Raw genomic sequence first — 12,954 nt, 5'->3', positions numbered from 1 at the left:
TTTGATGGTCAACTATTCCTCCTCAAAACCCAAACTGGAGGTGTTAAAGACAGAGGTGTGAGGGACTAGGTATATATGTAGTAGTACTGTAGCTATAACAAACAGTGGGTGGGTGAGAGAAGAGCAGAGCAGAGCTGACCCCTCAGTAGCAGCCTAATAAAGGGCAGGGCAGGCTGGCTATCCATGTGAAATCCCCTCTGCTCTGTGAGGAATACTCCAGCAACGTGCAGCAGGCAGGCAGGCAGGCAGCAGGGCTTTCTGAGCAGAGCACAGCGCTAATGCTGTCTTCCTGTGTGGCGCGGGGGGATAATCTCCATGGGATTAGAGGTGATAGCCATGTTGGGAGAGAGAGGTTGACAGCAGGGCTGCTCTGTATATGCCCTGATCCTAATCAACTACTACTACTACTCTATCATATACAACACAGTCATACAACCACTACTACTACCACCCCCACCACCACTAGTACTAACTACTACTACTACACTCTTGGGAAAAAAGGTGCTATCTAGAACCTAAAAGTGTTATTTGGCTGTCCCCATAGGAGAACCCTTTGGAGAACCCTTTTTGGTTCCAGGAAGAACCATTTTGGTTCCAGGTAGAACCCTTTTGAGTTCCATGAAGAACCCTTTTCACAGAGGTTTCTACATGGAATCCAAATGGGTTCTACCTGGAACCAAAAAGGGTTCTCCTATGGGGACAGCCAAATAACACTTTTAGGTTCTAGATAGCACCTTTTTTCCCAAGAGTGTAGTAGTAGTAGTTAGTACTAGTGGTGGTGGGGGTGGTAGTAGTAGTGGTTGTATGACTGTGTTGTATATGATAGAGTAGTAGTAGTAGTTGATTAGGATCAGGGCATATACAGAGCAGCCCTGCTGTCAACCTCTCTCTCCCAACATGGCTATCACCTCTTTTTTCTAAGAGTGTACTACTTCTACTACTACTACTTCTGTTCTACTACCACTACTTAACTGAGAGGATGACAGCAGGGCTACTCTGCACCTGCCCTGCCTAACTGCTACCATCCCTACTATCACTACTTAACGCAATCATCAACACAACATGGGAGGAATAACGAACACTGTGTCCCAACAAGAGAGACCTTGTATGGATCATGTGGCACCTCTGATCTGGAATGAACTTTGACGTGATTCAGACATCAGCGGTGAAACACAAAACAACAGTGAGAAACAACAACAGTAAACAAACGTTTGGTCAATTGTTCCATCATAATCCTATGACCCTTTTACTAATTGCATAATGTATGGAGTCTATACGCTCAGTTCATATGCAACACTGTGCTGTGCTGCTAGTGATTATATGGTCATATGTTCACCCTAACTCCTCCCCCACCCCCAGCCCATCAGTCTTGATGAGGAGTTGATTAAATTAGTAGAATCAGGTGTAACTGTGCTGGGCGCTAAGAGACAAAAGGTATTTCTGGGACACCAGTCTCTAACTTTAGTGGTGGGATTCAAGAGTCTGTCATTCACCTACAGTAGGCTAACACGGTCTTGGAAAGTTCAGAAGCCATGTAACACGAGTGTGTGTCTTGACTGAGGCAGCAGGAGATGGGTGATTCTTATGAAACCATTTTTAAACATGTCTGTAGCAAATTGAGTTACAAAACCATCATGCATTTGCAAAAAAGATGTTTAGTCTTATTTTAAATACATGTATCATTTTCTCCTGATTCTTGTACATTTTCACCCCAAATTCTCATTACCGAAATGCATCCATATTAAATTCTCGAGTAATTATATACAATTTTACTTGAGAAAATCCTAACTTATAAAAAAAATATATATATATATATATACAGCTCTGGAAAAAATTAAGAGACCACTGCAAAATTATCAGTTTCTCTGGTTTTACTATTTATAGGTATGTGTTTGGGTAAAAATAACATTTTTGTTTTATTCTATAAACTAATGACAACATTTCTCCCAAATTCCAAATAAAACTATTGTCATTTAGAGCATTTATTTGCAGAAAATGACAACTGGTCAAAATAACAACAGTGTTGTCAGACCTCGAATAATGCAAAGAAAATAAGTTCATGTTAATTTTTAAACAACACAATACTAATATTTTTAACTTAGGAAGAGTTCAGAAATCAATATTTGGTGGAATAACCCTGATTTTCAATCACAGCTTTCATGCGTCTTGGCATGCTCTCCACCAGTCTTTCACATTGATGTTTGGTGACTTTATGCCACTCCTGGCTCAAAAATTCAAGCAGCTCGGCTTTGTTTGATGGCTTGTGACCATCCATCTTCCTCTTGATCACATTCCAGAAGTTTTCAATGGGGTTCAGGTCTGGAGATTGGGCTGGCCATGTCAGGGTCTTGATCTGGTGGTCCTCCATCCACACCTTAATTGACCTGGCTGTGTGGCATGGCGCATTGTCCTGCTGGAAAAACCAATCCTCAGAATTGGGGAACAATGTCAGAGCAAAAGGAAGCACGTTTTCTTCCAGGACAACCTTGTATATGGCTTGATTCATGCATCCTTCACAAAGACAAATCTGCCCGATTCCAGCCTTGCTGAAGCACCCCCAGATCATCACCGATCCTCCACCAAATTTCACAGTGGGTGTGAGACACTGTGGCTTGTAGGCCTCTCCAGGTCTCCGTCTAACCATTAGATGACCAGGTGTTGGGCAAAGCTTAAAATTGGACTCATCAGAGAAGATGACCTTACTCCAGTCCTCTATGGTCCAATCCTTATGGTCTTTTGCAAACCTCAGCCTGGCTCTTCTTTGCTTCTCATTGATGAAGGGCTTTTTTCTAGCTTTCCACGACTTCAGCCCTGCCCCTAGGAGCCTGTTTCGAACCGTCCTCGCCGTGCACTTCACCCCAGCTGCCGTTTGCCATTCTTTATGTAGGTCACTTGATGTCATCCTACGGTTGTTGAGTGACATTCAAATGAGTTGGTGGTCATCCCGGTCAGTAGAGAGTCGTTTTCGCCCTCTGCCGGTCTGTAGCTTTGTTGTCCCCAATGTCTGCTGCTTGAACTTGTTCTTATGAACCGCCGTCATTGAAATTTTAAGGATGGAAGCAACCTGACATTCACTGTATCCCTCTGCCAGTAAAGCCATAATTGAACCCTTCTTTTCCTCACTCAAAACTTTCCTTTTCAACTCTTTTGCCATGGTCAATAGTTTTTTTTTAAAATTAATATTACTTTTGAGGTACTATTAGCACTGTTTTTGCCATCCAGCTGGTCCTATTGCAGGAGGATAGTGAGGACCACAGCAGTGGTTTTTATACTTTTCCTCGTTAAATAAGATTTGGTTCAGGTGATCACCTAATCAGTACCTAATTCAGTAGAATGAGGTGTGCCTGTGTTGGAATTCAACAGACACTGGAATGGAATGGCTGTCATACATGTAGAGATGCTGATTTAAGAAAAATCTGCAGTGGTCTCTTAATTTCTTCCAGAGCTGTATATGTTGCTGCAGTTTTTCCGGAAATTATATTTTTTTTACTAGTTGAAGTTTACATTAAAGTATTACGTGTATTACGTAAAAACACATCTCATTACTGTAACACTTTTCTAAGTTCCTGTAAAAACTCCAGTCAGTTTTTAAATAGAGTTTTATTCACCCATCACGCATCATCTAGAGTAGTAGTTCTTAGATGAGCACAAGTTAAGTTAATTTATTCGCTTATATGCCTTCAGAATGAGGTTCTGATTCTCAAACACCCCCGTGGCCTTCTCATTACCAAAACGGCTAAAAACCTCAAATTGGGAAAAAGTCAGAGAACCATTACATGGAGGCAAGAATGGGCTTTAGTGGTGTGGTCAACATTTTTTTTTTTTAATTTTATATATTTTGTATTTTATTTTTTATATATTCTTTTAATATTTGTTTTTTTTTTTTTTGGGGGGGGGGGGAATGGATCAGCTTAATATTGCAGATAGATTGTATCTTCTATCAATGTAATTGTCTGCATCACTTCCAATCCCCCATGTTTTTTATATATATATTCCCCTTTATTACTTTTCAACCCCACCATCCTTTCCCTACTTGGAGTAAATTAGTGAACAACAATGCCCAGGCCTCTACTTCCGGTCTATACTTACTATCTACACCTTATGGACAGAGTTAATTTTACAATAATTATATATATATATATATATATATATATATATTATTTATTTTTTGCTCCTGAACTTCTTCTACTCTCAACCTCTCCGATCATTTTCATGATGTCCATCCGGTTTGCTTCTATATGCCATATCTTTCTAACTGTGCTCTTTCCCAAAAGCTCCCAACATACAACCTATATACTTATTATGGACACAGTATGCTTACAATATTAGCTATCTTTGTTATTATTTGTTGTTAGTCCCATCCTTCAACTCTATTCAATACCTCCCATCTATCTCTTAACACCATCCATATAGGATTTCTATTTGCCATATATATTTCAACCGTACTGTGATGTTTTACAAAAGTTCTGAACCTTTCTATTCTCATTGCTTCTACAGATTGTGAATTAAAAATAAACATTTTTGCTAAAAGTATTATTATATTATTGATTGATTGACTATGACTTTTCAGATCACCCAGTAATGCTATCTGCAAGGTTAGTTCCAGGTAAATATTGCAATCCTTTAGCCATTCCTGGACCTGTGTCCAAAAACAAGCTACAAATGGACAGAACCAAAACAAATTATCTAATGATTCTGTCTCTTCACAGCAAAATCTGCAGAGCTGGGAAGATTGTATCCCCCATATAAATAACATTCTATTGGTAGCAAGAATTTTATATAATAATTTAAATTGAAAGATTCTAATTTTTGAATCCGGTGTCGTTTTGCGTGTCAGTTCATAAACACTATGCCATGGGATCGGTACGTCAAAGATCTCTTCCCAACTATTTTGCAATCTATATGGGACGGCTGTCAATCCTTTGGTCCTTAAGTGAAACTGATATACTTTTTTATTTATCACAGTTTTCCTTAACCAATTATGTTCTTTAATGCAAGGCCGACAGACAAGTTCCTTACTTTCTCCCCCTTCCACTTTCCTCTTCCACTTTTGCGGTAAGGCTGCAATTATTTGGTTGTAATTTTGGGTAGAGCAGACATTTCCATATGTTTTTGTTAGCTGCATGTGCGACATAACTCCACCAGTCCTACCGATGATATCATTTACGAAGATTATACCTTTTTTAAACATTCTGTCAAAAAATAAAGTTTTTTTGTCAATTAGTATATTTGAATTTAACCACAATATTTGTTGCATTATTTGTTCTGTCGTTTCTGGAGGATTAAATTGAAATTGCAACCAACTTTCTATGGCTTGTTTTAGAAATAGTGACATTTGGGAGATTATTTCCTTTTCAAATAACTGAAAGTGAGAGGTTGTAATCTGAATAAAGGGAAAAAGGCCTTTCTTGAACATTGGGTGAGACAATCTTACTAATTTGCTTGAGAACCAGTTCGGATTTAAGTATAACTTTTGGATGACTGAAGATTTTGATAGGTCTAATGCTTTAATATTTAATCATTTCTGTCCTCCGAATTCATATTCATTATATAAATATGCTCTTTTAATTTTGTCTGGCTTGCCGTTCCAAATAAAATTGAATATTTTTTTCTCATATAATTTAAAAAACTGTTTGCTAGGCGTAGGCAAGACCATAAGCAAATAGGTAAACTGGGATAATACTAAAGAGTTAATCAGGGTGATTTTTCCACAAATTGACAGGTATTTTCCTTTCCATGGTAGTAAGATCTTATCTATTTTTGCTAACTTCCTATTAAAATTTATTGAAGTGAGATCATTTATTTCCTTTGGGATATGTATTCCGAGTATATCCACATCACCATCAGGCCATTTTATTGGTAAACTACATGGTCATGTAAAAATTGTATTTTTTAGTGATCCAATACGTAATATAGTACATTTGTCATAATTTGGTTTTAATCCAGAGAGGTTAGAAAATGTATCTAGATCCTCTATGAGGCTGTGGAGGGATTCTAGTTGTGGATCTAAAAGAAAACATGAATCATCTGCGTACAATGACACCTTTGTTTTTAAGCCCTGTATTTCTAATCCTCTGATATTATTATTGGATCTGATTTTAATAGCTAACATCTCGATGGCCACAATAAATAGATATGCCGATAGTGGACAACCTTGTTTCACTCCTCTTGACAGTTTAACATTTTCTGAGAAATAGCCATTATTTACTATTTTACACATAGGGTTACTATACATGATTTTGACCCATTTTATAAGAGATTCTCCAAAATTGAAATGCTCCAGGCATTTATATATAAACCACAGTCGAACTTTATCAAATGCCTTTTCGAAGTCTGCTATGAATAGCAGGCCTGGTTTCCCATATTTTCCATAGTGTTCTATTGTTTCCAATACTTGCCTTATATTATCTCCAATGTATCTTCCATGTAAAAAACCTGTCTGATTAGAATGAATAATATCCGACAATACCTTTTTAATTCTATGCGCTATACATTTTGCTAGGATTTTTGCATCAAAACACTGAAGTGTAAGGGGCCTCCAATTTTGTAAATGGACTGGATCTTTATATTTTCCACTTGTATCCTGTTTCAGTAATAATGAGATCAGACCTTCTTCTTGAGTGTCAGATAATCTACCATTTACATAGGAGTGGTTAAAACATGCTAATAACGGTCCTCTTAGTATATCAAAAACGGTTTGGTATACCTCGACTGGTATGCCATCCAACCCTGGAGTTTTCCCGGACTTAAAGTCTTTAATTGCATCCAGAAGTTCCTCCTCTGTAATTTCACCTTCACATGAGTCTTTCTGTGTGGCTGTTAATTTGACATTATCAATAGAAAAAACATCTCTACAATTAGCTTCAGTTAGAGGAGATGGAGGCGACTGAAAAGAAAACATATGCTTAAAGTACTTTGTTTCTTCCTTCAAAATATCATTTGGTGAATTATGTGGTCAATTGTTTGCTGACTCATATTAGGATTGTTTTTGTATTATTATTTATTCAGGGGAAACCCCATTAAGACAATGGTCTCATTCCCAAGGGTGCCCTGATCATAACAATACAACAACAATACAATGTTAACCATCAATCAACACAAAACACAACATTTATGAAAAGCAGTTACAGTCCTCAGGTACTAGGTCCTCAATTAACACCCTAAACTGCCCGAGCAGCACCAGAACATCTACCGTAATTTTCGGACTATAAGCCGCGCCTTTTTTCCCCATTTTTCGACGCTGCGGTTTATATAACGGTGCGGCTAATCTATGTTTTTTTACAGCTAACGGCCACTAGAAGACCTCCTAAATCTATGGATTTTACAGGTTACAGTCCACCAACTTTAACTCTATGGGCTCTATGACCGGTCCGCGCCCCCCACCTTTAAGCGGCGGGCTCCAGCAGGAAAAGCTGGAGGCCGGAAAAGAGTGAGACAGGTAGCGCGCAAAAGTAAAAGTTGAACCGAGAGTGGTACGAGAGACAGAACGAGAGACAGAACGAGAGCAAGACAGACAGACATTACGAGAGCGAGACAGTTTGTCTCTTTCCCGACAATCCCCTCTGTGCACGAACCCTTACATATGGTAATTATACATTAAAACACCTGCGGCTTATAGTCCAGTGCGGCTTATATATGTACACATCATTCAATATCATTCAATTTAGCTGCTGCGGCTTATACTCCGGTGCGCCTTATAGTGCGGAAAATACGGTAATTGTAATGAGTGGAGACCCGAGGAACCTCAAGAGTTAACCAACCCTGTGAACGGGTTTGGTCATGTTTTTATACTTAGTGAAGTGATCTGTGGGACTTTAATTACTAAGAACACTTCTTAAACCTATTGTAAATCATTTTTGTAAAGCAGTTATTTGATTAAGTACGGTTTGTCAAGAAATATGGGGTGTATAAACCCCATTTAACTTACTTTAAGCCACAATCGGTAGTTTGTGTTTCATCAAAGAGCAACCCCACCACTTTTGACATGTGTGCCTGTTTTCACACTTGCCTATACTGTTGTTTGATATCCCAAGATAGTTTTTGGTCCACATTTCACGTATTTAGAAACTTTATAGGCATATTGTGTTATGCCATTTGCCCATAGGATCCAATTCAATCCAGAAATACATGTAAAATACCTTACAACCACAAATATCTACATCCTAATACACCAATATTACCTGTAAAGACCTTGGATAAATATGTCCATCTAAAATACATTCATGTAATTACAGTACTTTTACTGATTATAGTCAATTGCATTGATCAGATATTTTAGTATTATGCATGTCATTTGGGATTAATAAATTGCACACTTTTATGATTTGTTGGGTTACTGAATACCTGATAGAGATCAGTCAAATTTTTTAATGGCAAACTATGCAACACTCATTACCGAAACATGCAGTCTCATTGTGTCAAAATGCATAATATCAGTGATCCAAATGTCAGTTTGGTGAGAATTACCCAGATGCACCTTTATGTTAAGTGTCTACAATCTCTCTCCCCATCCCTCTCTCTCTCTCCCCCCCCCCCCCCCCCTCTCTCTCTTTCTCTCTCTCACTCTCTTGCTCTCTCTCTCTTTCCCAGGGTAACCAAATTAGGGTCAATGAGAGACATTTGGTGTAGTAAAAACTGCCTTTTCAACTTTTTTGAATAACAATGTTAGGGATAAAATAATATGCACACACACACACACACACACACACACACACACACACATAGAGTGCTGGGGAGGGATTAGAGGTTTAGAGGTCCTAAATAAAAATTGCAATAGGGAAATAAATAGATTAATCTCCCAACCAACCCCAGCATGCCAAAGTGTTACACAAGGCCATGTCCATGATTTGGGCTATTTGAGTGTGATCCTGTAACCCAGGCTTTAAGCTCCCTGATGGGACTCTAAGGCCTTTAAATACCAAATGCATTCCTGTCTATTTGCACAAAATACTAGGCTACTAACCTGCTTGCAATGCAATACTTCTATCACTAGAAACTGTGCGTGCGCATGGTCTGAAGTTTGCGGGAAGCTAAGCATATTCTCACATCAAGTTCAGTTTTTATAAATGCCAACATTTGCGTGAAAACCGACCCATATTTTGGGTTATATTTTGTATGTACGCTACGTTTATAAATGAGGCCTCTGATGCTAGGGAAACAGATGAACAGGACAGTCAGTGAAAGCAACACTACTGAACTCAAACAGTCGTTCTCTAGGCTGCTGAGACAAAGTCAAGTATTCAACACTAGATACACTCAAGCACTGAGATGGAATGGAATCTCTGGGCACAGAACTATAGTAACACCCTCAGAGCAAATAACTATTCTCCAGCAGGTGGGAGTAACAGAGACAAGGCAAGAGAATCAGTTCAACATGTAATGTATGATATCCAACCCTCCCAAAGGTTTTACATCTATTAGCATAAGCTGGTCTGCACTTTCCGCTGTTTCTCTGTGAGGAGGTAGCAGCGAACTCATTATTTAGCTAGAAAAACGATCTGTAGCCAGTGGACAGTGTGATGGCTGAACTACAGTAGAGTGAAGTTGCCTTCTCTCTCTAACCTGCTCAGAAGAGAACAATAGCTATCTTAACTCCAATGGTGTCTTAGAAGCATCTTGTCGTAACACACACACACACCACACACACACACACACACACACACACACACACACACACACACACACACACACACACACACACACACACACACACACACACACACACACACACACACACACACACACACACACACACACACACACACACACACACACACACACACACCTTCTCGATCTTCTCTGTGTAAAACTGGCACCCTGGTTATTGTAATTCACACCTCATCCCTTAGTATATGGCCCTCTCCTTATTAATATTATTATTATTACCATGCTGCTATCATGAGGACCTGATGAGTTCTCATGCAATAGTCACATCACCAGCAATTTCCACCGGGAACAGCAGTTACTGTAATAGACGTGCTATTCACTGACCATTAGATTGAGCAGTGGGTTTACAGGGGATGAGTGTACGTTCTATATTCCCCTCAGCAGAATTATGCACGGAGACTAGACCACGCATAATGATTTGGCTTGTAATCTCAATAAACATTCTGAATGGAAGGCATTTCCCCAGCCCAGATGAATACACTATTCTGGACATTCGGGAGCTTCAGTGAGCCTGGTTATTGAAATGTAACAGAAAGTAATAATCATGTAAAATGTACAGTACAATGTTGTTGGTGCATATAAAGAGAGGTTGAAATCACCAAGTAGATAAACCAGACATAATAGTCAACGGCTGTAGCTTGTGTCTTTGATTTCTAGCTCTGGCTGGTAACAATTATAGATTATAACTTTTAAATGGTATTTCACTTTAACAGCAACTACGATGTGCTTCATAAACAACAAACAGGATGGTTACACTATTTGTAGTCCGTTATTTCCTGGTACTTAGCCTACATCGTCGACATTACATGGTAACATGGTAATTACATAACAGTTCTCTAATAACCATTTGGTTTATTTGTGGCTAATTTCAGTTCAGTGTTTGTCTGTGTGCGTGCGTAAAGAAATGCAGACTTACGTATGTTGGGGTGTCCAAGCTGTCTGTGTTGACCACCACTGGAGGTGGGTTCGCCTGCAACAGTAAAACACAAAATATTTAGCGATTCCCTGGGCAGTGTGTTGCAAAAGCTAAAAACAAAAAAACTAAAAAAGAAAAGACAAAAAAATGGACAAAGACCCCAAAACAATTGTGAGACAAAATAATCACATACTCTCCGCATGTTTTGGTAGAACATTCTGAAAGCGTCGGCTAGAGATTATCCCGGCAGAATGGGTCCATATGCGACATGACATACTGTTCTGTTGTGCAGAACTCCTAAAGCCTATAGCTGTAGCATCGACCCAAACACCCCCAACTACAGCCTTAATAACAGACAACTCCTTCTGGCGCTTCACTGGGCTGATCTATCCTACAGGTCTGGAGGTAAAAACAATCACCCAAAGGTGAATATCTCTCCCTCAGAAACACTAATCCTTCAAACTCCACCACCACCACCAAAACAGAAGCCAAATGGGAGGGGTGTAAAAAAAAAAAAAAACTGCAACAGAAAAGAGGAGACAAGAAGAGAGGACGACCTGTGACATGGGTGACGTGGGTACGGGTGGAGAGGAGGGTGGAGAGATGGCATGAGTGGTCTCAGCTGGTATAGGGATCACAGGGATTATGGGTACAGGGGGCGGGACCACCACATCTGGCTGCTAAACAATGGCAATGCAGATCAAGGGTCAGGGTACAACACATATAGACACACAGGCAGAATACACACACTACACATGATGAAGGGAGGGAGGAAGAGATACAGAGTGGGTGTTTGTGAGAGAGAGAAAGAAAGAGATAGAGAGTGAGAGAATGAGAGTGAGTGAAAGAGAGAGAGAGAGAGAGAGAGAGAGAGAGAGAGAGAGAGAGAGAGAGAGAAATTGAGAGAGAGAAATTGAGAGAGAGAGCGAGAGAGAGGGAGAGAAAGAGAGAGAGAGAGAGAGAGAGAGAGAGAGAGAGAGAGAGAGAGAGAGAGTAATCGAGAGATTGAGTGAGTGGGTGAAAGACAGAAAACAGGTGAGACAGAAATCGAAAGAGAGAACTTGAGAGAGAGAAAATATGATAATGTTTTGAGTGATGATAAGGTGATAGTGAGGGAGGATTGTCTGATAGTGGCAGCTGCTGAGGGCTCATATGTGTGTGTAGATTATGGAGAGGGGGATGAGAGGAGAAAATGGAGAGAGAGAGAAGAATGGGCTCAATCACCCAGCATCAGAGAGGCTGTCAAAGTGCATCCATTGATAAGAGTTTGGGGATTTGGTGTGTTGTTCTGTGCGACTGAGGATCCAGCCAGGATTTACCACTATTCACCCTTTCCCAGTCTCCTCCAACTCAAGGCAGGCAATACGCTTGACCTCTTTACTAGAGGCTGTTCTCCTACTAATCTCACTACAACCCCCTTCCAGGTCTCTGATCACTACTTTGTTTCCTTTTCTGTCTCCCTCTCCTCCAACCATAGCCACTCAGCCCCTACCTAGATGGTCATGCGCTGTCGCAATCTTTGCTCTCTTTCCCCCACTACTCTCCTCTTTTATCCTATCATCTCTGTCTTCTGCTAAATCCTTCTCCCTCCTGTCTCCTTCAACATTACTCTCCTCCCTTTCCGTATCCTATGACTCGCACTGTCCCCTTTCCTCCCGGCCGCCTCGGCCCTCCCCTCATGCTCCATGGCTGAATGACTCATTACGAGCTTACAGAACAGGGCTGCGGGCAGCTTAGAGAAAAGTGAGACAAAACTAAACTTCCAGAGGAGCTATCATCCTTTCAATCCCTCCTCTCTACCTTCTCTTCCTCTGTATCCAGAGCTAAAGCCACTTTGTGTCACTCTAAATTTCAAGCTTCTGCCTAGGAAACTCTTTTCCACTTCCCTAGTGAGGTCGTCCCTCCTTAATCCTCCACCCCGCCCCCTCCCTCTCTGCGGACAACTTTGTCAACCACTTTGATAAGAAGGATGACAACATCCGCTCCTCATTCACTCAGCCTATTGAGTCCACCTGTCCCACTCACACATAACTACCCTACGCCCTGACCTCTTTCTCCCCTCTCTTCAGATGAAATCCTGCGACTAGTTAGGTCCGGCCACCCAACAACCTGCCCGCTCGACCCGATCCCCATCCCCTCCTCCCTTCTCCAGACCATCTCTGGAGACCTTCTCCCATTCCTCATTTCCCTTACCAACTCATCCCTGACCACTGGCTGCATCCCCTCTGACTTCAAAATGGCCAGAATCGCTCCCCTCCTTAAGAAACCAACACACGACCCCTCTAACGTCAGAAACTACAGACCAGTATCCCTTCTTTCTTTTATTTACAAAACACTTGAGCGTGCTGTCTCTGACAAACTCTCTTGTTATC

The 12,954-nt window shown here is 40.5% G+C and overlaps 1 protein-coding gene across 1 annotated transcript in view; it reads right to left on the bottom strand.

Annotated features, from left to right (window-relative positions):
• Positions 1–10,421: 10,421 nt before the first annotated feature.
• The window catches only part of LOC311149172 (disks large homolog 1-like), a gene marked incomplete at both ends in the record, with an annotated part of 203,467 nt that continues 200,934 nt past the window's right edge, over positions 10,422–12,954 (bottom strand). The window contains 2 exons of the mRNA XM_084186254.1: positions 10,422–10,454; positions 10,583–10,636. Of these exons, the coding sequence (XP_084042380.1) occupies positions 10,422–10,454; positions 10,583–10,636 (87 nt within the window). The remainder of the gene's footprint in view (positions 10,455–10,582; positions 10,637–12,954) is intronic.

This window comes from Coregonus lavaretus (assembly GCF_964263955.1).
Source record: "Coregonus lavaretus genome assembly, chromosome: 21".
Lineage (NCBI taxonomy): Eukaryota > Metazoa > Chordata > Actinopteri > Salmoniformes > Salmonidae > Coregonus > Coregonus lavaretus.
Note: the sequence above shows the minus strand (reverse complement) of the source record. Positions and strands in the feature narration are given on the sequence as shown.